This window comes from Dipodomys merriami, unplaced genomic scaffold (assembly GCF_024711535.1).
Source record: "Dipodomys merriami isolate MVZ:Mamm:240054 unplaced genomic scaffold, mDipMer1.0.p SCAF_26, whole genome shotgun sequence".
NCBI lineage: Eukaryota > Metazoa > Chordata > Mammalia > Rodentia > Heteromyidae > Dipodomys > Dipodomys merriami.
This window is the reverse complement of record NW_027204048.1, coordinates 13253999-13281788: the sequence shown is the minus strand read 5'-3', so window position 1 is coordinate 13281788 and position 27790 is coordinate 13253999. Positions and strand designations below refer to the sequence as shown.

The following is a 27790-nucleotide window of genomic DNA, read 5'->3' as shown; positions in this document are numbered from 1 at the left end:
CACACCAGTGGGGAAGGTGCGCTTCTTTTCAGTACTTAGCCTCGAAAGTCATAGAGCATCACTTCCAGCACGGACAGAGTGCAGCCAGATGTGAAGGCAGTTGACATTGAATGTCACTGCACGACCGGCCATTGCAAGAACACATGGGACAGATAGGCGCACACATTGCAGTCGTTTTTTAAAGGAGATATATTTTATTTCATTTTTAGATGTTATTGTAAAGGCGACACACAGAGGGGCTACAGCTACACAAGAAGGTAATGAGTACACATTTCTTTTTGAACAGTGTTACCTCCTCCCTCAGTTTCTCCCAATTTTCCCCTCCCAGCTACCATCCCCCCCCAAGTTGTAAAGTTCATTTCCAAAATAGTATCTAGTGAGTATCACTTGCATTGGTTCACCCTTTGTCCTTTGTCCCATCATTTCTGTGATTACCCCTTCTGTTCCCCAAATCAGGTAAACTTATATACAAAAAAAAATGGGTGCAGAAATCTTTTTTTTTAAAAAGTGTCAACCGGGAATAAATCAAAGCAGGAAAACAAAGAAGAAAAGAAATAACTGCAGACACACACACACACACACACACACACACACACACACACACACACACACACACTTCTTGTTTCTATTTCTTGGAGCTCATTTAGAATAAGTGTGATTTTAGATGGCAGTATGCACATAGGTATTGAGCCATTGTGATCCCCTGCTAAGAATATTCTAGATATATTCTAGTTATTACAAATGAGGGAAATCATGCAACCTGTCTCTTTGGGTCTGGCCTTCTTTACTTAATATACTTTTTTCCAAGTCTTTCCATGTACTTACAAATGGGGCAATGCCATCCTTTCTGATGTAAAGACTTAAAGAGAGACTTCTTCAAAAAATAAATAAGAATGGCCAAGACACACATGAAAAAATGCTCAACATCTCTGGCCATAAAAGAAATGCAAATCAAAACAACATTGAGATTCCACCTCATCCCAGTTAGAATGGCCATTATCAAGAAAACCAACAATAACAGATGTTGGCAGGGATATGGCCAAAGGAAATCTACTGCACTGTTGGTGGGAACGTAAACTTGAACACTCTGGAAACAGTATGGAAATTCCTTGAAAGACTAAACATAGAGCTCCCCTATGACCCAGCAATCCCACTTCTGGGCATTTACCCAAATGGCCACAAACAAGACCATACTAAAGCTACCAGCACAACCATGTTCATTGCAGCATTATTTAACATAGCTAAGATATGAAATCAACCCAGATTCCCCTCAGTAAATGAATGTATCAAGAAAATGTGGTATATATACACAATGAAATTCTTTGCCGCTATTTTTGAAACATATATTTTCCCCTCTTTCTAGGGAGAGTCCAGAATCCTCAACCATCACCCTGATTTAATGATATACTAGAAGGCCTCACAGTTGGATGTGTGTGTGTATGTGCACGTGTACGTGTGTGTATAGTTGTGCTCACAGATATGATTTATTACAGCAAAGAACACAAGGCAAAATGAGCAACGAGAAAAGGTGAGTAGGCTGAAGGTTATAGAGGAAACCAGATGTAAATCAAGAACCCGTTCCCAGTGCAGCCAATGAATTGTGGCATCCTCTCTACCAGGAAAGCTCATGAGAGACTAAGTGCCCAGGGTCTTTATTGCAAGCTGATCACATGTACTAAAATTTCAGCCTCCCAAATGGAAAACAGGTGTTTGGCAGAAACCATATTGTTTGCACAAGCAATTTAGGCACAGGGAACCATTCTAATTGAAGACTTGTTAGCATGAAAGCCAAATTTCTACATGGCAGCCAAGGGCCAAGCTTGCAATCATGCTTTTTAAAGAACAGTGATCTCAGCTCCGCTATGTTAATTCTTCACTACACACAGGATTGAAAGATAATCTGTAAGAAAGTGAGAGCATTTTTCAAGGGAAGACTGCACGCTTCCTAAGGGAACTGTTGAAATTATGTGATCAAACATGGTTTTAATGTAGGGAAGAGAGTGTTTTCCAACTGGTGGTGGTCTGGGGAAGAAGGCCAGTAATCAGATCCATTTCTTCTACATGTGATCATTGTTCCATGTTCAGCACCATAACATAATAATTAAGTCTTTGTTGAATATTTATTTAGTGGGAGTAAAAGAGTTTAGAAATTGTATATAAAGATTTGGGAATTACCACACATAGTTGACTAATGCCACTATTCAGACACTGGTTCTTGGCTAGGTTTGCCTAAGGTAAGGCAAAGATTTTTCTAGGTCTTTCAGCTAGGTTAAGGTCACCGGAAAAATTAGTCCCTGGAAAACATATGCAATGGACAGGCATTCCTGCACAAGGAATAGGCAGTGGAAGAGACATTTTATATGGAGAACCTCCAACACTTGCAGGGCTCACGGGACCAAGAACCAAAGATGATTCATTGCTTCAAACCTGAATGGCTGGGACTTACAGCATGGAAAGACTTTTCCAGCAGGGGAAGGATGAATAGCATTTTGGTCATTTTTAATTTGTGATGGCATCAACACAAAGCACTTATCTGGAAGGTGGTGCTATGGGACAGATGGCTTGGAGGGGAGTTAGGGCCGTGTGCACAGCACTTGGCATGCTCATGGTATTCATTTGTGGATTGCGATTACACAATATGCTCATCCAATTTTCCTGAGGTCAAAAGCTAAACTGTACTTATATAGCCTTGTTCTTGAGAAATAAACACTGAGGCCTTTTCTTTCTCCTCTTTTCAGAGAAAAGAATAGGGCTTAAAAGGCCCCCAAGATCTCCCCCTGAGTAGTTCTACCTGCCTCCTAGGTGACTTCAACAAATAAGATATCTTCTGCAATTCTTGAAACTTTCTTATAACCTTAAAATTACAGGATGATTTAAGCAAAAGTTGCATCTCCAGAATGGGGAGTGCAGAGTGACAGGAGTACATGAATTCTCTGAGAGTGTGTAGAATGGGGGTGGAAGAGGAGAGTGTTCTGTGACCTCCATATCACGGATACCATGGTTGGATCTATAAAGAAGCCACAAAGGACTGGGGCATGATAAAGTTGCAGTGTGACAGCTCCTGAAAAGCTAAGAAGGTCAAAGAACACATGAAAGCTGACAATGCTAACTTCCAAAGATGTTTGGCAAAGAGCAAGACCTGACAAAACTCAACAGTGTACATCAAATGTTAGTCATCTTGGTGTGTACCATCTCAGAAAAAAAGATCAAGTTCAATAAGACATACTGAGAAAAGATAGAAAAGAAAGTAAGCTGAGGGCAAGACCAGAAAGAGAAACCACCTCCTCCTCCTCCTCCTCCTCCTCTTCTTCTTCCTCCTCCTCCTCCTCCTCCTCCTCCTCCTCCTCCTCCTCCTCCTCATCTTCCTCTTCCCCTCCTCCTCCTCCTCCTCCTCTTCCCCTCCTCCTCCTCCTTCTGCTATAGATCATGATAAGGCAGTCTAGGATGCCACAGAAGGGACCTCTCCTGAGTGGGGTTTCCAATTGGCCTTCTCTCATTATGAAAGAGAAATCGAACATGTTTTTCACTTGTACTAATAAAATGGACTGCCCCACCACCTCCATCTTCAACACCTCTTGGGTGTTATATTCCTATTTTAAACATTATTTTCTCATGATTTTTTTCCTGAAAATAAAATGATACTGCTGCTTCTTGTTCAACTATATACCCAGTCCTCAGGGGTTTTTTCCCCCAATCTCCCAGTAAACAGTTCCTTGGTTTATTCTGACTTGATTTCATTCTCATTGAGACAGACCTTTCTAATATTTTTATAGTTTTATTTTTCAAGGTCATTTTCTATGTTAGTCCAGCCTTCTGGAACATCATTACCTCTGCCTAATTTAGCATTATAAGATTAATGAAAATCATCATCTCCATCCCTCCATCTAGCTCACCCATAAAGAAGCATAACGGGTTACATTTCCTGGCCAAATCAGTTACACTGAACTAACCTTGTGTCTACCATTATAGATAGCCATTAGCCACCTGGCATGACTACAGTGAAGACCAGCCTTCCCCAACATGCCTGTCAAGAGCTATGCTCATTGGGGGTATTCTATTTACACCTAAAAGGTATTTGAAGCAGCAAGCTTGTTTGTGTGAATGTCACATTGAATGAAATGAAAGAATAGATAAAAGTAAATTGCTGTGAGATTCCCATTCATTATTTTTAATACACATCATATATAAAGACCATAGCCCTTATGTACATTTGACTGGAGACCTCTCTTCCCGTAGTCAGCCTTTCTTCTCAGTCTACACAGAGCGGAGTGGGAAGAAAAGAGTAATCTCCCTCCAATAGAATCTATCTTGCTTACTGCAGGTGCCCCGAGCTACAAGATATCATGCATTTTCTTCTCTAAGTTTCAAATGGTTTTATTCCTTTGGATATTTTTCCCCTCCCAAGTGATTAGATTCGAAACATAAGAGTAATCGACAGCTGTAACTCATGGGATCTATTTTTGTTACATGTTTAAAACACATTTACCTTTTGTTTCTGCTTTGGTAAAATTTTAGCAAGGGAAAAATTTAACAAGTACAAGTATCTGCCCAGAGGAAAATAGCTGTAGCAAATACAAAGTATTTTAGACTGTGAGGATAGTATCGGTACTGTTAATAAATTCCAGTCAATAGAAGTTTTCATTATAAAGAAAAATTACTGCAATCTCTATGTACACACACTTTACAAAGTAAGATGACTTTTTTTGGTGAAGGGGAGGAATCTGTCATGGGGCTTGAACTGTAGGCCTGGGCACTGTCCCTGAGCTCTTTTGCTCAAGGCTAATGCTCTACCATAGCTCCATTTCTGGTTTTCTGATGGTTAATCTGAGAAAAGAGTCTTGGGCACTTTCCTGCTAGGGCTGGCTTTGAACCATGATCCTCAGATCTCAGCTTCCTGAGTAGCTAGGATTACAAATGTGAACCACTAGCCCACAGTTCAAGCTGACTTTATTTTAATATCACACAAATATTGATTGCAGACAGCAACATTAGCTAATTGAGCATTAGCTTCTGACACTCTCTTCTTACTTTTTCTTTTTGTTTTTGCTTTAGGGTACTTTAGTTGCTTTTAAAAAATTATCCTTAAGTAGTTGTACAAAGGAATTGCCATTTAACAAAGCAGTTTGTGAAGCCAATGCACCTTGATCAATGTCACCCCTTTCAATATTCCCACCCTCCCCTTCCCCACTCTTTTCTTCTGAATAGTAGTCCTATCATTTCAATCCTATAAAACACATGTATTGGTTTTCTTAGTTTTTTCATTTTATGTTATGTGCGGATATTTACCTCTGTCGCTGTTTATATTCATAAGGATATAGCCTAATGATATGCTTGTAAATCTGAGGCCCAAAGCAAGATTTAAAAAAATTCAAGAGAAACAATGTCTTTCTACTGAAAGGACCCAGGCACTAAATACTATTTGTGAATCCGAATTTCCTGCAAAATGAAGCTCCCTACTTCTGTACTATTCATGATGCACCAAATGAAAATGTGCATTTCCTAATTTTCAAGTTGACTTGAAATTAAATGCCTGCTAGTTTTTAATCAAAGGGACTATTTGCTCACCAAATAACATTTTCAGTGGAACAGGATCTATAGAATAGCATTAAATCAAATAGTGGGATTCTAGAGTGAGAGAACTTTTAAAAATCATTCTGTCTGTAAAAGTCAGGAAGCTCCAGAGAAACAAAGCTAGTACTGGGGTGTGGTGGGAAAGGGAAAAGGAAATGCAGGGGTATTGAATCTGTAGATTGCTTTTGGTAGTACAGAATTAATTTTCACAATATTAATTCTGCCAATCCATGAGTACATTTCTTTTTTTTTTTTTTTTTTTTTTGGGGTCCGGTCATGGGGCCTGAACTCTGGGCCTGGGCGCTGTCCCTCAGCTCTTCAGCTCAAGGCCAACATTCTAGCGCTTGAGCCACAGCACCACTTCTGGCTTTTTTCTTTTTGTTTATGTGGTGCTGAGGAATCGAACCCAGAGCCTCAGGCATGCAAGGCAAGCGCTCTACCACTGAGCCACCTTCCCAGCCCCTATTCTGCCAATCCATGAACAATGAAAGGTCGTTTCCATTTTCTAATGTCTTTGGGGATAAAATGCCACCTCTTCTTTTACTAATCTTGTAATACCAAGTTACTCAACTATATATTTTTCTTTCATCAATACATTTTAAATTAATGTTGTATGGAAAATATACCGTGTCTGTTTTTCTATGTTATGATTTACTAACGCTACTGCTGGTGTAAGTGAGCACCATTATATTCATTCTCATTTCCTCTTGGTTTAATATTTTGGTTCTCTTCCTCTTAAGTAGATAAGCATACTATGTGAAGATAATACTGCCTTTTTCTCTTCTTTAACAATAGTTCAATGTGTTTTGTTCCTTGCTAAGTAAGGAAAGGCCACTGGCAAGAAGCTTTGCTGTGTTTCTATAGGCTAGTTTCCTCACCTTGCCACTCCTGGGCTCCTCCCTCTCCCTCTCCCTCTCCCTTTCCCCTCTCCCCCCCCTTCTCCCCCTCTGTGCTGGGAATCAGCTGTTTCTGTTGCCTAGTGATTCTCCTCTACTCTTGGCTCTCTCCCCGCCCCTCTCTCTTTCTCTCTTGGTGTTGAGAATCAGCTGTTTCCATCCCTAGTGTTGTTTCCCCCTCCTTGCTCCCTTCCCCTCCCCTCCTCACCCCTTCGTGACTGGGACTTGGTCAAAGACCTCACGGAGATGCTGACCCAACTCAGCTGCACAATTCTTGGAACATTATATTCTAATTCCAAAATGGAATGCTTTTTAATGCTTTATTGTTATAAAAGTGATGGATGGACAGAGGAGTTGCAGTTAAGTAAGTCAGGTTAAAGAGTACATTTCTCTCCCAGTTTTTCCTTCCAGTCCCCACCCACAAGCTGTATAGTTCACTTTCAATATAGTGTCTAGTGAGTACCCCTGCTGCATTTGTTCACACTTTGCTAAAATGGATTTTTTAGAAGCTAACATATACATTTTAGAGAGCCAAATTAATCCACACACACACACACACACAAACACACACACACACTCACACACACACACATATATATATATATGTCTATATGATACAAATGGCCACTTCTGGTTTTTGAGTGTTTCATTGGAGATAAAAAGTGTCCAGGGAACTTTTCTGCCTGGGCTAGCCTCAAACCACAATCCTCAGATCTCAGCCTCCTGAGCAGCTAGGATTATAGATGTGCACCACTGGGACCCAGCTGAATAGAAAAGTAGATTCTTATTCCAAATAAACTGAGTTCATGATTGGGCAAAACACAGAATAAGGAAGATGACGACACATGTTTCAGACAGTATTTTTCTGCTCTAAATCTCATAAACAGGTAACATCTCTAAGTAGATAGGAAACACCGTAAATCAGTTGACCACTGACACTAATGTGAGGAGATATTTCAAGTCACAAATAAGTATTTGAAGATGGCTGCTGTACTCACACATGGCTGGTAATCGAAAGGTGGAATGTAATCTTCAGAGTATGTGGTCAGTGACGACCTAAGAGGGAGAAGTCAATATGTGAGGAAAGAATTACTCTAAAAAGCATGGTATATATTTTATATTTATATATGTTATGTGTAACAGAAGCATTTCAGGAAGGGCTTGCCCTAATAAAATATGGAAATCCTCTTTATAGTGTTTCTCACTATCAGCAGGTACCTCTCCCTCCTTCAATTACTTTTCTATCTAATTCTACATAACTCTCTTCTCTCCCCTACAAATGATTGCGTGTGGCTGCCATTCATGTCCTATACCCTAAGCTCCAGTACTCTGCACTCCAGACACTCTCTTTATCACCCTCTTCCTGCCCCTGAAATCTTTTGGCCATAAGTCTCTGCCGGATGACAGGGAAGAGATAGTAGAAGATGACGGGGCAGGCTGAGATCCGATTCCCCAACCCTCAACTCAATTAAAGCCACAGAAATGCTGGGTGAAACACACACACACACACACACACACACACACACACACACACACACACACACACACCACATCTTACATAATTTACAAGCCTAGCCTGGCTCAAAAGGGAAACCTTGAGGTACTGAAAATGCAAAGGATGCTCACTAGTGGGAAGACATAAATGTGGATCTCCTGAGCCTCCAGCACAAGAAAATGGCCTGAGGCTCTTTACTTTCCTATAAAAGAGACCAGAGAAATTGGCAAGGAAGTTTCCCTCGACTTGGGAATAAATATTCTCCTGCCAGAAATTAAACCTTACTTCCATTCCTCACAAACTTCCCAAGAATTCTTTCTTGAGAAATTCTCAAGAATTTTCTCTCTCTCTTTCTGTCTGTCTGTCTATCTCTCTCTCTCTCTCTTTCTCTCTTTCTTTCATTTTTTTCCTGTGCTGGTCCTGGGGCTTGAACTCAGGGTTTGCATGCTCTCCCTGAGCTTTACCACTTGGCCCACAGTTCCACTTTCAAGAATCCCAAATAACCAGTGGTAGTATTTAACCTGGTGGTATCAACCAATTCCTGCCAGCAACCCAGGTGTGGTTTCCAGAGTAACATCAGCAAGCTGGGGACTTGATAGAAATGTACATATTCATTCTTAGGGAGCTTGGTCCCAGAACCTTAGAAAACAACAGAAAGTAGTATCTATCTATGCTCGAGTCCCATATGTAGAATAATGTAGTCCTTTTACAGATCACGGTACAACCTCCCATACACTATAAGTCATCTCAAGGTCATTTGTAATACGTACTACTTCTAATAATCTAACAGTATTATACGTTATTGTGTATGATAGTTTTTATACTTTATCATGTATGAAATATGATAAGAAACAGACACTTCTGTTTTTTCCATCTGTGGCTGATGGAATCCACAGATGGGAAACTCATCAATACTACTGAATAAGGAACTGGTTGGCTTGTTGTTCCATAACCGTCTCCAAGGTGCTCATGATGCACACTAGAGTGCCAGTACTCATGAGCAAAAGGACAAAAATTGAAAACGTTACTTTCCAACCAGTAAATGGTAATTTTAAAAAAAGACAGAGGGTAATCTCTTTAAAAGAAGGGAAGGATCCAGGCACTGGTGGCTCACACCTGTAATCTTAGCTACTCAGGAGGCTGAGTTCTGAGGAGCACAGTTCATAGCTAGCCTGGATCAGACAGAACATGAGATTCTTATGTCCAATTATCCACCCAAAAGCAGGAAGTGGAACTATGGTCCAGGTGGTAGAGTGCTAGCTCAAAGACAGCACCCAGACCCTGAGTTCAAGCCTCAGGACCAGCAAAAAGAAGGAAGGAAGGAAGGAAGGAAGGAAAGAAAGAAAGAAAGAAAGAAAGAAAGAAAGAAAGAAAGAAAGAAAGAAAGAAAGAAAGAAAGAAAGAAAGAAAGAAAGAAAGAAAGAAAGGAAGGAAGAAAGAAAGAAAGAAGGAAGGAAGGAAGGAGGGAGGGAGGGAGGGAGGGAAGGAAGAAGGAAGGAAGGAAGAAAAGAGAGGAAGGAAAGAAGGAAGAAAGGAGAGAGAAAGGAAGAGAAAGAAAGAAAGAGAGAGAAAGAAAGAAAGAGAGAGAGAAAGAAAGAAAAAAGAGAAAGAAAGAAAGAGAAAGAGAGAGAAAAAAGAGAGAAAGGAAAGAAGGGAAGGAGAAAGGAAAGGAGGGAGAAAGGAAGGAAGAAAGGGAGAAAAGGAGGAAGGAAGGAAGTGAAGAAAGGAGGAAGGAAGGGAGAAAGGGAGGGGGAGGGAGAAAAAAGAATAGGAAAAACTATTTCTGCTCCCAAGATAAATGAAAATCATGACATTAACATTTTAGCCGTCACAATAAAAGAGCTGAAAATATTGCAATGATGAGCTTAATTTGAACACCAAACATTTTCAAATAAAACTCAAAAGTAATAATATAACTTATGTGTTAGTATTATTTTTTATAATAATGCTATCTTCAGTTTTATAATAATATTTTACTATAGATATCATTAGTGCGTGAAGAGGACATTTTCTTATATTAATAGCATCTATGAGAGACTTTGAGTCAAAAAAGACCATAGAGATAATTACCAAGATCTTTAATAATGCTATAATAATTCATAGAATCCCAAAGATGGAATGATAACTTTTTAGTCACGAAGGGAGAAAACAAACCCTTCCTCCACCAGTTAGCTCCTCAAATCCAAATTGCTATATGTAGCCTGTGAAACGATGCTGATACTGTTGCCCAGAAGGAGAGGTGAATACTAACATTTGCAGGAGGCCACTGATTTGGACTGAGCTCCTGGGCTAAGCAGCAAACCATAGCAAAAGGGGGCTTCTCCCATGACACCAGGATGTTTATCTGACCTTTCAAGGAATCAGCTGGGAGACAAAGGGGCCAAATCCCCAAACAAGTCCAATCTTAGCCTCAGTGATGAGAAAGTCCTCTCTGCATTAACCTTTTCAAGGAAAATAACAACAATGACACCTGCTTTTTGTTCTGTTTCTGCTTTCTTCAACATTTTCTGTCTATGAAACCAACTTTCTCTGCCCAGCTCAGCTCATTGGAACATTTGTGTGTGTGTGTGTGTGTGTGTGTGTGTGTGTGTGTGTGTGTGTGTGCATGTGTGTGAACTCAAGGCCTGGATACTGCCCTTAGTTTTCTTACTCAAGGCTAGTATTCTAGCAATAAGACACAGCTCTACTTTCAGCTTTTGGGAGTTAATTGGAAATAAGTCTTACAGACTTTCCTCCTACTGCTGCTGGCTTTGGACCTTGATCCTCAGATCTCAGACTCCTGAATAGCTAGGATTACAGGCTTGAGCCATTAGTGCCCAACTTGGGACATTCAATTCATTTTTTAAGATGAGGTATTGCTCCATTCGGTAATTACAAATAAATGCCGATTCAATTCTTTCAATTGTTTTAATTTATCTTTGATGCTAGAAGCCACTATGTACATACAAGCAGGCAAAGTAATCAGTAGAGCTCAATCAAGGCTCATGCTGCAAGCAAGTTGGGCAGGGGTCATATTAAAGAGAGGAGTGGGGCTGGGAAGGTGGCTCAGTGGTAGAGTGCTTGTCTTGCATGCATGAGGCCCTGGGTTCGATTCCTCAGCATCACATAAGCAGAAAAAGCCGGACGTGGCGTTGTAGCTCAAGTGGTAGAGAGCTAGCCTTGAGCTGAAGTGCTGAGGGACAGTGCCCAGGCCCAGAGTTCAGGTCCCATGACACAGAGAGAGAGAGAGAGAGAGAGAGAGAGAGAGAGAGAGAGAGAGAGAGAGAGAGAGAGAGAGAGAGAGAGAGAGAGAGAGAGAGAGAGAGAGAGAGGAAGAGAGAGAGAGAGAGAGAGAGAGAGAGAGAGAGAGAGAGAGGGAGAGAGAGAGAGAGAGAGAGAGGGAGAGGGAGAGAGAGAGAGAGAGAGAGAGGGAGAGAGAGAGAGAGAGAGGGAGAGAGAGAGAGAGAGAGAGAGAGAGAGAGGTGGATGGAATACAGAAGACACAACTTCCAGAAAGATAGATCCAAGATGAAAAGATCTGAATCACGGCTTTCCATATATGAAGCGCCAGAATGGCAGATTGGAAAAGCACTGCTTGTGGAAGAGAAAGACAGCTAGAAAGATAAAGAAAAATAAGAAACTATACACTAGAAACGGAGGCTCCTGGAGCCCTAAGATAGTAAGTACCTTAACATGGACCTGCTTCTCACCCCATCCCCAGTGGCGTGAATTAAACTTCACTTCAGTGTTCTAACAGAAGAGGGCGCTCTTTAATTAAGATACTGAGCAAAATCCCCAAACTTGTTTGGCTAGGTAGAACTATCTATAATTGTTGCTTGTCTAAGAATATCCACCCTACTTGAATTTAGCAGAAATCAGTAACATTATTGTGAGAAGAACAACAAATGAGAATCAAAATTAAGCTCATGAAAATTCTCTCCCCAGAATTTTCCCCAAGCAAGGACAGAAGCCTCCTGACTTAAGGTACACTACAGATCCTAGTAAATGCAACTTAAAAATAAGCATAAGTGTAATAATTGGGATAGAGGAAACAAAAGTTTGCATATTTTGCCAATGAGAAGATTGTCTAAATTTTTTAAAAAATCCAAAGCAGCTACAAAGCATAACTAAGAAGGTTTCCACAGGGTTGTTGGATACAAGATCATTATACAAAACAACACATCCATATATCAAAATTAGAAAGTACAAAGTGGAAAAAAAAACCTTATAACAATAACAAAATCTCTAAGAATATATACAACAGAAATTACACACAATGTTTATAGGGAAAACATAAAATGTATTAAAGGATATAAAACAATTAATTCCTCTCTTTGCAGATGATAAGAGCAATTATTTCACCTCACAAATTCAATGCCCTTCTGATCCAAATAGAAACAAGGCAATCCATGCAACCTAAGAAACAGTCTTAAGGACAAAAAGTCATGGAGCTCCATAAACTGTTAGTTGAAATAACTTTGGAAACAAAGGGGAAAGTAGTTAAACTTACTCTATACGACAGCAAAAGTAACCAGTATGGTGGCTCAAGCTTGTAATCATAGCTACTTGGATGACAGAGATTAGGGGATTGAAGTTTGAGAGATCAGAGCCACACACACACACACACACACATACACACATACACACAATACACAAATGTTCAAGAGACTCCATCTCAATCAATTGCTGGGTACAGTGGATGAACCTGTTACCCCAAGCTGTAGGAGAAGCACAATGCCTGGGTGAGGTGTCACATGCCCATCACCTCAGTGACATAGGGAAGCACACACAGAAGAAGCGTGGTCCAAGTCAGCCTGGGCATAAAATAAGACCTCAACACTTACCAATCTCAGAAGTGGCTGGTAGAGTGACTCGTGATAATTTGTTTAATATGCGAGGTCCTGAATACAAATTCTAATACCATCACCAAAAGCAACAGAAGAAGATGATGATATGGCATGAAGCTATAGCAATGAAGACAATGTTGTATTGGTACAAAAATATACAAACCAAAAGAATACAATACAGAGCTCAGAAATAAGCCTCTTGTTGTATGATGGAATGGCTTTACAAATTAGTGAGGAAAAGGAACATCTGGCTCCTTTTATTAATGTCACAAACATAAGCATATATATATATATATATATATATATATATATATATATATATATATAACTAAGAGGTTTACAGGATTTTATTTGATGAATTATAATTTAAACTTTCTGATGATCAAGACACCATAAATAAGTTACAAGAAAAGTCCTCTACTGGATAAAGGCATTTCCTAGAAATTTAAAACTTAGTGCATAGAATCAAGTTTTTCTAAACTCCTATAAAATAATGAAATAAAAAAGCCTACTAGGAAAGAATAGACAAAGGCCATAGACATTTGATTCACAGTAGAAGAAACCAGAAAGTCTAACTAAACTTTAAAAATCCAGTAATCAGTGAAATGCCAATCCCATTAAACTGATCCTCAAAAATCCTTATGATGTTTAGGGTATTAGTAAAGAACCAGGGCCCTCATACACCATTGATAGCAATGTCTTACAAAACTGAAGGTGTTCATCATGAATACTATGAAGTAGCTACCTTATTAAGCTTCCCTATCTAGGAAGAGGTACCCTGGGTCATAAATAGTTCTGGTTCCAGGAGTACATCTAGAGTTCATCTGCACGTCTCACTGGCAGCCAACAATGGCATTAAGACATGATGTGGAATCACCAGGAGCAAGCCTGTACCGTGTGGATCTGCTCTAGTATTCCAGCCCTAGCCAAGAGCTAAAGGGTCAGGGATCAGCCTTGAGCCCAAGTGTGGTCAGGGCTCTCTTTTGGAATTTGCCTTTTCAGTAAAATTCAATGGGCTAGAGTCAGTCATTCGTCTGAGGCAGAACTGTATGGACCAGAACTGCCCCGACCAGATGGAAGAGATGGCCCTCAGGCCAAGCAAATGGAGTAAAAAAGAGAATCCTAGTGAATTTTCTAGCCTTCTTAGCATTATCACTCAAGACTGGTGCTCTACCACTTGAGCCACACTGACACATCTAGCTTTTTTGGTGGTTAATTGGAAATAAAAAGTCTCAGGGACTTTCCTGCCTGGGCTGTCTTTGAACTGTGATCTTCAGATCTCAGCCTACTAGGTAGCTAGAATTATAGGCATGAGCCGCCAGCACCTGGCCCCAAAGGATTTGAATAGTTTGTCTATCACCCACAACTGAACGAGTCCTATTACAATCAGACGATCAGAGTCTAAGACCATTAATCATTATAATCATATATGCAATTCCCCTTGCTCAGATTCCAAACACTGAGCAATATCCTAGTTACAATCTAACTTCCCATATGGAGTTTTAACTCTCTCTACTAATGCTTTCATTAGTCTGACATGGCTGTCTAGTGTGCTAGAAATTTTTATTTCTCATTATAAATTAATTAAGTACAGTGCTGGCTTTTCTTGTGTTTAATGAGCGTAAGTTAGTCTCCACAAGAAGTCAGATGACTTCTGAAGCACAAGATAAAAATGATCTTTTTGGAAATATGAACCTAGACACCAAATAGATGTGGGTAAATTCACCAGGATAATGTCATCTTGCCAGGATGCTTAGAAGTTAGACAGCAGGATCCCACCAGCTCCACCCACAGTTTGCCACACACACCCTTTATGACCTTTAGCAGGTGTAGCTATGAGATACTCTGCAGAGTAGATTGACTGCGGAGAAAGGAAGTGTGATATTAAAGTTATTGTTACAGCTCTGATGTGCATTGAAGTAGCCACATCTGCATTAACACAAGCAATAGGATGCAGAGATTTAGCAGTGAGGCTTGTATTCAAACCCACAGCATCACAGATTCTTAAACTTGGAAGGACCTGAAGGGTCAACTGATCCTTTTCTGTTTTGTCTGGAAGAGGGGCAGATATTCTCTCCACCAGGCTCCTACCAGTCAAGACAAGGGCATGTTCCATATAGTCACCACGTTACATGGGCCCATCAAGACCTCTGGAGCTGAGTCTCAAAAAACAAGAGTTCACATTCAATCAATCTCATCACTAACAGCAGCAAAAAGACATCCATTGTTTTGACAAGTCTAACCACAGAGAACCATGGAATGCCACATCAAGTGGGAAGTGTCTGACCACTCCGGGAAGTTCAGTCTTATTCTGAACAGCAAACATCATTGAAAAAAAAAGACATTAAGTGGATATGGATGCCCTTGTCATTTCCTCCTACCTTTTCAGCATATCCTATTTATCTTGGTTGATTTTCTGTGTTCACGTGACTGAACTACAGGATACCCAGATAGCTAGCCCAAAACTATTTCTGGGTATGTCTGTGAGGGTGTATTAAGCAATCAGCATTTGAATCGATAGACTGAGGAAAGAAGATCACCCCCACCCATGGACAGATAGTATCCAATCCACTGAGGTCCCAAGTGGAACAAAAAGGCAGAGGAAGGACATATCTTTACTCTCTCTTGCAGCTGGGACATTCGTGTTCTCCTGCACACACAGAGCAGAACTCTTTTTCCTCTCATCTTGTGTTTCTGGGACTTCAGCAGCAGGACTCCATCTCTGGGTTCTCAGGGCTGCATCCTGAACTGAGGGTTCTAACATCAGCTCCCATGTTTCTCAGGCTTTCATACTCTGAATTGTAACAAGAGATTGCATACCACACAGAGAGGCGCTTTCTGAATTCCATAACCATGTGTTTCAATTTCTATAATAAAATCTCATATGTATTCAACACTACAGGGCTCAAGGTCTAATCTACCTAATGGTGGCAATTACTAGCTCCATTTTGAAAGGAAAGTGTTATTCAGAAACTGAAGTATATATCAGCTGACCTCTCATTCAGACAGGTAGCACAGAAGAGGGTCCAAGATTATGCTGTTCAGTGTTAAACTGTCTTAGTTTAAATCCCAACTTGTCATTATGCTTGAGCTGTGAGCATCTTGTTATTTCTCCACACTTGTATTTTACCTTCCACAGAGTACAGAGTTCTTGTGGAGAGTTAAGGCTTTAGCATCGGTAAAATATTTTAATCATGCCCAGCACATCTCAGGCTTTGGTTATTTGCGTTTATTAATATTGCCCTTACAAGTAGAAGTTATAGAAACCCAGCTCAAATTTAAATAATAAAAGACAGGGAGATAAACGCATGCACAAACAGAATGTGACCAGAATGAATTTATTCTACACATTTGCTTAACTCGGTTGACAAGTAGATGTTCTCCAGGGGACAGACAGATTGTTCTCTGAACCTGTAGACTGGAGCAAGCAGGACTTGGTCCCCCAGACTCCCGTGACTATTCTAGCATGTTCTCTGATTGGCCTGGCCAGGAACATATGGGCTTATGGGAAGGTAAACTTGGGGAAGGGAATCAGCCAATCCATCATACAGCCTAGCTAAATGACATTCACTGGGGGAGGGACGCAGTCCAAAAGGCAAAAAGCTGGACCGCGAAAAACCATAGGCAGTACCATGGATGAAGAATGGAGTTCCAATTTGTTTCATTACATTCCTTCACATTTTGATGTCGTTGTTATTCTCCTCATCACGATTATCATCCTCAGAGGTGAATTTTGTAAACTTTTTTCTTCTGGAAATATGTTCCACAATTGGGTGGTATTTTAATAAGAGGCAAATCACCCCACAAGTACCTTAGTAGAAAATAAAATAAATGCTATATACGGTATTTGAGAAAAGAAAAAAGAAAAACAAAAAAAAATACTCAAGTAGAAGAAACAGTAGAGAAAAGGGTTGACAGATGCTGTCCAATGAGAGGCCCCAGTGAGAGAAATAAATGGAAAGAATTTAAACAATGGCCTGGGCATGTTACTGCCATTACTGTTGAGTGACCACTCCACACCAATCTGGACAAAGGCTCTCTGCCAACAGCCAACACTTAACTGCCTGAACTACTTTTTGGCCTCATTTAACATGCCTTTTATGTGACTATAGATGCCTTTCTCTTTAGAGCCATAAAATTTTAGTACAAGAAAGGACTTTACAGATCATTTGGTTCAATCCTCTTATTTTCCAGATGGAAATAACTGGAACCCAGAGAGGGTGATTAGGTCATCTAGGAGGGTTAGTACTAGTCCAGAAGTAGATCCCAGGTTGCCAATTTTCCAATCCTGTGCCCTTCCTGGGAGAAAAAAAAACACTCATGATGTCAAAAAGCTACCAGTGATCCAAGGGAATGCTTTCATCCCCACCATGAAGATCATGTAGGTTGTTCAGCTGGATTCTGAAAACAAGAGTCATTTACCATAAAATTTCAGTGAATATACAGTAATCACTGCTGTGAGGAAGCAGTAAAAATTTAGTACGGATGACCGGATGCAGTAGTTGGAGCCTTCCTCATGTAAGGTATACATTTCCTCCTGGTAAGTGCTCAGTGCTCAGGACTTCTAGTCTGTTGTCAGACTAGCAATCCTATGGACTTGCTTCCCACCTTGAGAGAATTGTCACAGAATTTCCAGTTCCTGTCCTCTTAAGAACAAAATGACTTGTGGACCCAAGGAGGCCATAAGGGCATATGTGAATATTTAACGAAGATCTTCTGAGAAATTAGACCCGCATATAAAATTATATTCATTATCACATCTCCTTTCCAGTAATGCCTCTATTTTTGTTCTGTTGTTTTGATTTTTAGTTGTTTGCTTCACATGGTCTAAGTATTTTTAAATAGAAAACAATGAGTGAGCTACAACTGTCTAAGTCTACGGACACTTATGAAAGGGTTTTGTATTAGAAAAAAAACAGATACACTGGGATTCTCTGATAATTAATGAGTGTTTCCCAAACTTCATTAAAAAAGTACTTCAAAATTTAAGTTAAACTTACTTGAGGCGCTTGAAATTTTGGTAAGAGGGAAAAATAGACTTTTGAGTTATATTCATTCTATTCATTTTCCCCTCCTCTTCCTATGTGCATTAAAGGAAATGTGCCTCCCATTAATTTTGTATACTTTTGCTCTCTGTACCCAGGAGTAAAAGTAATGTACATTCAACATGTCCTATGCATGATTCTGTGTCTGTTATTGACCAGAAAAGCACCATTGTGTCTAAAACACATTTGAGTCTCCTTAATTTTAGCCTTCTCACCAACGGCCAACTTCTTTAAAACACATTCATGAGAATGTCCAGCACTCAAGGAAAATAATAGCTGTAGCTTCAGATGACTCAATCTAGCCTTAAAGTGATCTTTAAAGTGTAAGTCTTTGAACTATTTTCTTTGTTTCTACTGGTTTCCTGTGTTTGGTTTCCCCTCATTTATCTCCATAAGGAAACAATTATTGAGAGCAACTTTTTCTAGTCAAACTCAAGAATGACCAGGGCTAGCAAATACTCTAGTTGCTGTGATTTTCAATAAGGGTCACTGTGGTGTTTGCTACTACTTTATGGAGGAAAGGGACAGTGTCTTCTTAATGTTGAAGTTAAGGACAAAAGTTGCATTACAAACTAAAGAACCAGACAGTCAAATGCCATTACAACATAATAAATATTATCTAAAAATTAAGATGAGTGCAGTGGACTAATGGCTAAACTATACATTTATATTCTGACTTTTTTCCATTGAGATAACCTGAAGTATGAGTTTCCACTATAATTAGAGCCTTTCTTTTATACCTTAGAACTCATTATTTTGGTCGATTGAGCAAACTCATTCTTATTCATTGCCTTTTAAGGTTGACATTTAAGTTCCTTAGTAGTACAGTTGGCAAGAAGCAAAAGAACATTTAATATTCAAAAGAGTAGATTCTAAACCACCACAGCATTCTATCATATGCAGTATCATCCTATAATTAGTTAGTGTGTATTAGCTGAAGGAAAGCATTATATACAGAATTAGTGGAGGACAGATGAAGGTGCTCATAGATATATTTCCTTGCTAATGTTCATGTATCAAATAACACAAACAAGTAATTCAGGAATTGAAATTAATAAGTGATGTTCTAAAAAATCATGTCTTCTAATATATTTTTACCAAAATAGAATAAGACAACTTTTGGATCTACCAGCTTTGAATCCCTAAATCAAATAAGATGGTCATTAAACATTCCCTTTTTCATTATAATTTGCCATTAACATCAGAAATCATTGATCTAGTTGTCCAAGATATAACTATGCTACAACTGCAGTAGGTCAGACTCTCTGGAGATGTCAAGAACACACAAACAAGATGAAAAGATAGTGTTGAGATAAAAAATATAAGTGCTCTGAACATTCACAAACCACCTTTCCATCTCTGCAAGTTATAGAAGTGGGTATGGCAGTAAATATGGGGAGGTTCTCTAGAGGAAGTGGCCTATCAAACCTCCTTAAGTCATAGGAATGGGTGTGGCTGAAGATAGTGGTAGGTATACTTTGGAGGAAATCACCTGTCAGATGAAACCTTTATGACTCTAGTGTTAAGATTGCATGAACAGCTAAACTTCCTTCCTGAAAATCTCCAGGGAAGCCTTAACATGTTTTTTTTTAAACTCACAAGAATAGAATAAAGGGATAAGAGAAACAAAATTTGAAAGCTCAAGGGAAGATGGACAGATGGTCTCTGACTTAGCCAAATTCTAAATGAACAGAGGATTAAGGAGAGTGCTGTGTTTGAGGAGACAAAGGTCTTCCCCATCCACTGACCATTGCAGAGTAACTGCCCCTCCCCTCCAGGAGGCTAGAGATACATGCTCTGGGAAGGCCAAAGGAGAAAGTCATTGATCAACAGCACAGTTCAGTGTGACTGTATGCAATGAATGGTTAATAGAAACACCCCCAGACAATCACCTTTCCTTCCAAAGTCACAAGAATACCTTGCAACCTCTTTTACTATTCAGATAGGAGATTGGGGCACTTTTGGGGGGGTACTGTTAGCAGTTAAAGAAGAAAGAGTGAAGTTCTGACACTGGGCTGCTTTGGAAAAATGAGCTATAGAGATTTCTCCAGCATGGCTTCAAGTCAACAAAACCCTGTCACAGCTCTCAGCCCCAGCTCCAATCAAAGATTCATTACTGGTCATGTGAGAAAAACACTTCTAGCATTGAAGATGGATGCGACACAGACGAAAACCGGAAAGACAAGAGCATCTTGGACTATGTAGGGAAGACTTTTAAAGAAGAATAAACTACTGTGAACATGTGTAAATGAAGATATTGTGGTCCAAAAAGGATCATATAAAAACAGAAAAGTCAGAAAGATAAAAAGGAGTTAAAAGTATGGAAGACATTAAAGATGGGGGGGGGACAGAGGGAATAAAAAAATTGTAAGGCCAGTCCAAGCAACCCAACATGCTAATAAAGGATTTCCAAGAGAGAGCAAATCCACCAAATCAAGAGTGAAGTTGGGCTGGAGATGTACCTCAATGGCATAGGTGCCAGCAAAGATTAGAGTTCAAACCCCAGTACCACACCAAGTGCACCGTAGAGCAGTTATTAAGTAGGCTTTGGTTAGCTTTCTAATTGGGTTATATACTTTACCTTGGAAAATCTACCACAATCCTGTCATGCACAAACCAAAGCTTAAAGCTTTGTCATAATCTTAAGTGTATTCTTCTACACCACTTACCTTATATACCACTAAAGCTTATCTTTTTTAAAAAGATGAGTCAATACCAGTTTTTGTAGTAACAATTCATGCTACCTCCAAATACATTTTGTTATCAGTAAGAAGTATGAATATCCTGCTGGGTAGTCAATGTCTGTTAGTACAGCAAAGTCCGCCTTATTCATGGATCTATTACATGCAGTTTTGACCAAACGTGAACTAGAAGAGTTCTGAATGCATAACAGAAATTTAAAAACAAATATAAATTCTTGCATTCATATCATGTAACTCAGTTGTTGCAAAAACGTTCTATTAGTCCTGCATTATTGTCAGTTGTTTTTAAAACTATTGTGTCCTCTATCCTTAATTGTGTGTGTGTGTGTGTGTGTGTGTGTGTGTGTGTGTGTGTGTGTACCCAAAAGGTCAAGGTTAATGTGCTTAATTGAAGTGATACAGTGTAAATTTTAGATTCATTGGAAGGTGGCAGATCTTTAGTGGAAGCCGCGCTGTGTTATGGGGGAAAGGAATTAAGCAGACACAATCTCAGGCTGAGCTCTAAGCATCCTGTGCTGTCAGCTTCTCATAGTGTTCTCCTTGGTCATCCTACTGACACCCAAGGGTCTGTTGTAATGCTTCATAAAGCTGTTAGCAGACTGAATTAGCAAATATTGCAGCATTGCTTTTAGAGAGAATACAAGGTTAGGTTCCTGTACACCTCTGAGTTTTATTTGTTTATTTTCTTTATTTGGTTTTTTGTTGTTCTCAGATGGCTTCACTCTGTGGCCTAGGCCGCCTCAAGCTGTCAGTTCTCTAAGGTCTGATTCCAGAGCGCTGCGACTACATACATCATACTGTGTCTGGATGCAAATGAGGATTTGGAGGTTACCCAAAAAAATCTTAGAGGTAGAGAATTTGCAAATTAAGAATATGCAAATAAAAATTGAATGCTTTATTATTATGACTATGATCACAATTATTAGTGCTATGCTTCTTGGTGAACAAAAATCTTTTGTTAATTTTTTTTTTATTAAAGATGTTTTTCACCCTCCAAACTAATCTCTGGAATCCATATGCATTCTCCACAATCCCCAGCAGTTCAAAAATAACTTACATTTTGTTCCTATCGGGTGGATGTCTCCTAAAGAGAGCTCCAAAGCCTGTAGCGGGTAAGCCAGTGTCCCTATGAACAAGAAAGTAACTTTTAGAAAACATGTCTACTTGTCATACATAAACTTTCAAAGCCATACAAAGTTAATTGGGGCTTGCAAATTCACACAATTATTTTTCAAAGGGTTTTCATTGTTTATATGTTTTGCCATATAAAACTTACCAACACATAAAAACAGAAATCTTAGCATTTTGTTCTTACTTTGTATTTTTCTACAATTAAAATAAAAGGTAAAAGTCTGTGTCTCGCATTCCCATGAAAGGATAAAAAGTATGACTAAAAACAATTCCTACATTCAAAAATGTGTTTATCTCCAGCTCTGGAAAAACATAGACACAGACAACTGTTACAGAGGACATACAATGCTCAGATGGCTAGAAGAGTAGAAGCAATCCATTCTAATGATGAATTGTCTGATCCTTATTGCATTTCAGAAAAATATTTCTAGGCATATTTCATATTGTATGTTATCTAAATGACTGCATGAACGAAACACTTTCATAATTCCCATTTTACAGGTCTGCAATCAGGACTGTAGACAGCAAACAGATTTTTTTAGCTAGGTCCAGGCTATGTGGCATGGTGAATGATGGAGGAAGAAGGAATTCTAAGCAGAGGCAGCAGCCTGAAAGAAGGGAGGCTTAAAACAATATGTGGTGTGTGCTGGGATCAGGATCCTTCTTTCCCCCGAATGTGGTTTCATGAGCATGATCCTGGAGCAAGTTGTATAGGCAAAAGAGAGCGCGAAGGATACCTGTCAACAATCCCAGAGCTCATTGTTTCCTCATTTAGTAAGGCCTTGTTCTTTTTTCCAGCCAGTTCTCGGTTTAAGAAAACCCGTGACATTTGTTCACGTGTTTCTGATATCCAAATCTGGAAAAATAGAAACCATAGACAAGAGAAATGAATTCATCCTCTGTAAGGCTAGTTACTAACTACATGTTCCTATTTAAGTACATTCTAATTTTAAGTGTTGACTCCAGTTGACATTTAAAAATGAGTAATATAACTCATAGCCATCAACTATTTCTTCATAAATATCCAATGAATAGTTCCTTCCCAGGCCAGAAAAACATGCTCTCAGGTATAATTCCAGACACTTCCTCTACCCTAGAGATTCTACCCCATAGGCTGCCCCCAGGGAGGGATTTAACTTTCCCAACTTTTTTTTTTTTTTTTTGTCGGTCGTGGGGCTTGAACTCTGGGCCTGAGCGCTGTCCCTCAGCTCTTCAGCTCAAGGCGAGCACTCTACCACTTGAGCTACAGCGCCACTTCCGGTTTTCTGGTGGTTTATTGGAGATAGGAGTCTCACGGTCTCTCCTGCCCGGGCTGGCTTTGAACCGCGATCCTCAGATCTCAGCCTCCTGAGTAGCTAGGATTACAGGCGTGAGCCACCAGCGCCCGGCCTTTCCCAACTTCTTATACTTCAATTAAAAAAAATATGCCAGGGTAAAAATAATTGTCACTTTCACCCTAGAGATGATCTGCTTTCAATCTTTTGAAAGTATATTCCTTTCCTAATAATCTTCCTATCATTTTCAAAATATATGTAAAAATAACAGTCCCTTGCTGTGTGATACTAGAAAATAAAACTCAGCTTAATTGTTTCCAGGTAAGAAATAGTGCTTCATTTGACTAAATGCTAACTCTCCCTAATTTCTATTTTCCTCTGCGTCCTTTTCAAGACTGTTTGTTCTAACTTCCTTAGGTAAGAAAATGTTTGCAGCAATCAAAAACTATCACTATTGTTATTTGTTCTCTGTCATTGAGGATAATTCAGTTAATTATCAAGCAATCATAGCTGTGAAAGATTACCTGAAGAACCATCATGCTAACATTTAAGAAATCTTGAAAGCAAAAATTTTTGTTCCTAAATGCAAGAAGACTATGATGGGCTCAGGGTTCAGTATTTCCATACAACGCAGATTCCCCTCAGTAGATAAATGGATCAAGAAAATGTGGTATATATACACAATGGAATTCTATGCTTCCATCAGAAAGAATGACATTGCCCCATTTGTTAGGAAATGGAAAGACTTGGAAAAAATTATATTAAGTAAAGTAAGCCAGACCCAAAGAAACATAGGTCCCATGGTTTTCCTTATTTGCAATAACTAGTATGTCTGAGACAAGCAGAAAAGGTCAGATAAGTTGATGTTAGATGAAATGAACCCCAAGATAAGGATTCAAATGGTTTTTCTCTCTTGCAATTGTTTCGTTGCTTTGTATGTCCCTCCCCCACAGTATAACCCTTGCTTTCATTGTATTTGATGTTGGTATAATTTGTGGAGGGGAAGGGAAAAAAACATCGTTTAAATAGGGATACAGGTGAACCCATTGCAACAATGAGATGTACAAGTTGTTATGTTGAAAAACAAACTTTACAACTTTGGTGGGGGGGAAGAGTGGGTGGGAAATGGGAAGGGATAGGAAGGGGAAACAAAGGAGGAGGCAACAATGCTTGATAAGAAATGTACTCATTACCTTGCCCATGTAATTGTAACCCTCTGTATGGTATTTTCACACACACACACACACACACACACACAGTATTTCCATACAAAACTCTAGAAGATAATGAATCTGGAGATTCAGAGTAGAGAACCTGACCTTAGCAACAAGAAAATCCATCATCTTCCTAAACCTGAAAATGAGGTTCCCTAAAATATTCAATGAAATCCCAGAATACATTATTCTCAGCAGAGTTTTTTTTTCTTTCATTTAAAAAAGAAAAAGAAGAAAAAGAAAAAGAAAATACTCCTGTAATCCTAGTTAGGAAGTTGAGATCTGAGGATCACTATTTGAAGCCAGCCTGGGGAAAAAAGTTCCCCTGAAACACTAATCTCCAATTAACCACTCAAAAATGGGTAGTGGAACAGTGGCTGAAAGTGGTAGAGTTCTAGCCTTGAGCAAAAAAGCTCAGGGACAGAGTCCAGTCGGAAGGAAGGAAGGAAGGAAGGCAGGCAAGCAAGGAAGAAAGAAAGAAAGAAAGAAAGAAAGAAAGAAAGAAAGAAAGAAAGAAAGAAAGAAAGAAAGAAAGAAAGAAAGAAAGAAAGAAAGAAAGGAAGGAAGGAAGAAAGGGAAGGAAGGAAGGAAAATACTCCTTGAAATTTGAAGCCTTCAACTGCACGAATATCAGAGCTATTGCCAAAGAGCTTGGGTCCACTTTGACCTACCAATAAAATTCTGTCATAACTAGGATTCTATCCTACTGATAATCATTAGTCTCTGCCCATGTTCCCAGTGTACACCATGTTCTTTCTGGCCTCTTGGCTTCTCTGACCACTGTTCTCTAAAACCTCAAATCAGCAGCATTCCAGCTCAGCCCAATTTCCTCGTTCAACACAGTTTCCAATTGTTGACCCATAAACTATTAGTTCAACTACTTTTCCTCAGATTTTCCAGTTCACAAGTCAATGGTGGTGGTAGTGGGGGGGGGGTTGATATGGGGTTGACACTCATATGTATTTCAACAAAAAAGAAAAATTCTCTTTGAGGGAAAAAATTAGTAACTACCATTTTGTTTGAAAGTATCAGACTAAAATATTAACCTTAAGTATGCTCTGATAATTTCCAATACTGCTTTATTTGTAACAGACCCTCTAGAACTTAGGCAATTACTTGAAACAGAGACACTGCCAAACATGAAACAAAGAGGAGTAAAAGGAAAAAGATAACAGTAGCATTTGTCGACCATATGCTTATTCTGTATCGGACACTGTATCAAGCACTCTACATTCATTATTTCATTAAATACTCACAGCAACAGACAGCTGTATCTCAGTCTTGGTCTCAGAGGAAAAGAATAATCAAATGAGTGAACTGGGGGTTTAATGAAGGATCTATTTATAAAGGAGCCACATGGTAGACCAGTTACTGGAATCCAGAAAAAAACCTACAGCTATAAAAAGACAGCCTCCTAATTGTTTTGGCTTTCAGAAGAGACAGTTATCACTAAGCCATGACCCTATAAAGACAAAAGCGTGGGGATAAATGGCGAAGCTCAGGCTCCTCCCACTTCTTATCATCTCCAGTGGATCAATCTCAATAGGAAAACAAAAGACAAGGAAGGTCACTTATGCAATCAGACTCCTTTGTCCTTGGTTTAGAAGGGCAGAAAGTAGATCAGAAGGGGCACAGGAACAAATGTGTAGCCTAATTGCTCCATTTCTGGGATGGGCAAACTAAGACTGAAAAAGTTTACGTAAGGCTAGGTAAACCAGCTAAACAGTAGTAGTTTCATGATTCAAAATATATCTAGTCTTATTCACTGATTCATCTATCCATCTGTATCTACCAAGTGCTAGGCATCATGCCGGATTCTAAGCTGCTGTGATTTGGATATTCATTAATAGCATTCCATACAAAGATTCATATTATTAAAAGACTGGGTCCAAGGGTAGTGACCCGAGTGGTCTTTCAGTGTGTGTGGGGGGGGTGGCTAGTAGAGGTCTTTTGGTCATTAAAGATGTGGGGTAGTTCTCTTGTGACCCTTTGGTGGTTCTGAAGAGAGGGTTGCTATAAAAATGAGCACTTGTGTTTCTGACCACACCAGGTACTTATCAACATGCTTGGTACCATCCACTATAGAGCCTTTGCCAGAGCCTACGCTATGCTCTCTGGACATCTACTCTACAAAACAGCTAAAGAAACTTTCATATAAAGTTAGGTGCATCAAGCACTCCATTGTAATTTCAAACATCTAATATATAGGGCTAATACACACATAGAGAGGTAAACAAACCTCAGAAGCTAAGTGACCGCAATTTAGTGAGTTAAAATCCATCATAAGGCTAAATGCTTATTATTAATAATAGCAAATGTCCAGACTCCACTTTAAATGCCTTCACATTAAGCCCTCAACAGCTCTACTATTCTCCTGTTGCACAGAAGGAAATGAAGATATGAAAAGCTTAAAGACTTCTGATCAAAGTTATAACCTCTTAAATTATGTAGCCAATAGTCAAAGTTGCTTAATTCCAGAACCTACTCATGACCTCTATGTTTCATATAATCAGAGGCAAAATCCCCACATTCAAGTGATTACATGGATTTCAGATGGCCATGTTCCAGCCTCCCTTAAACTTAAATATGACCAATAACTGGACTGTGCAATGGGTGTGATTATTTTTTACGCCCTCCAGGAAAAGTCTATTTTTTCCTCTTCTTGATGCAGAAAAGGTGAGCAGGTCACACTGGGTCCTACCCACAGAGGTGGCAAAGCAGAAAGCTGGAAGGTCTAGGTTTCTTTAGACAATCTGTGCAACTCCCATTCTGGAGGTGGCCTGCTATTCAAGAATGTTAACATAAAACATTGTATGAACAATCTACATTGATTTCTGGTTTCAGGTACCTGCAGGCAAACCTAATCCTAACACCATCTTAAGGTGAAAAATCACTTTGGTGTAGAAATGTTCATAACCTGACAAAAATGTGGGTAATTCATAAAAGCACTCCATATGTTTAAAAAAGGTGTGTGTGTGTGTGTGTGTGTGTGTGTGTGTGTGTGTGTGTGTGTGTGTGTGTGTGTGTGTGTGTGTGTGTGTGTGTGTGTATCAAATTGGAGATTGGCAATTTGCTGAGATAGCTAAATTAACACAGAACAAACAGGATAATCACTAAAATTTGCATTGAATTTGAATAGCAAATTTAGCTTGAGTCAAATGGTAATATATAAACTACCGAATGTATACAGGAAGCTCATTTCATGTTATCATTCTCATTTCCCGTTCTTTTGAGTCCCAATTTCTAACTTTCAGAATGAACACCACCATATGTACAGCATTTAAGAAACTTGGGTAATAGATACACAGCAGGTGTAGCTGGTACAGAGAATAGAAGGTCATTTATGACTTGTCTTCATGGTGCATTTTTGAGGATAGCCAGCTTCATTCTGCTGAGTATTTCTTGTTTTCTGGCAAATCATACCAGAGTTCATTGTTGATCTTCAATTGACAATTTCTTTGTTGGGTCTTTTGTAGGGCCCCCAGAAAACACACTCCTCTGGCCCATATTGAAATACAGATATGTCTGAAGTAAAATCTTCCCCTCGGATGCCTCTGGCTTCTTCTGAAGCTCTTTTTTTTCTTTTTCTTCCCTTCTCTGACTCCAGGGTTTAAACTCAGAGGCTTCTCTTGATGG

At 39.4% G+C, this 27790-nt stretch overlaps 1 protein-coding gene across 4 annotated transcripts in view; it reads right to left on the bottom strand.

Moving 5' to 3' along the window:
* The window catches only part of Cfap95 (cilia and flagella associated protein 95), a 58596-nt gene that overhangs the window by 6086 nt on the left and 24720 nt on the right, over positions 1–27790 (bottom strand). For 3 of the 4 annotated variants that reach the window (XM_070035455.1, XM_070035457.1, XM_070035458.1), the window contains 3 exons: positions 22404–22522; positions 21593–21661; positions 7466–7523 (listed from right to left, as the gene is read on the bottom strand). In XM_070035455.1, the coding sequence (XP_069891556.1) occupies positions 7466–7523; positions 21593–21661; positions 22404–22522 (246 nt within the window). Of the gene's footprint in view, positions 1–7465; positions 7524–21592; positions 21662–22403; positions 22523–25410; positions 25468–27790 lie in introns of those variants that run through there. The other variant, XM_070035456.1, reaches the window with a different exon arrangement.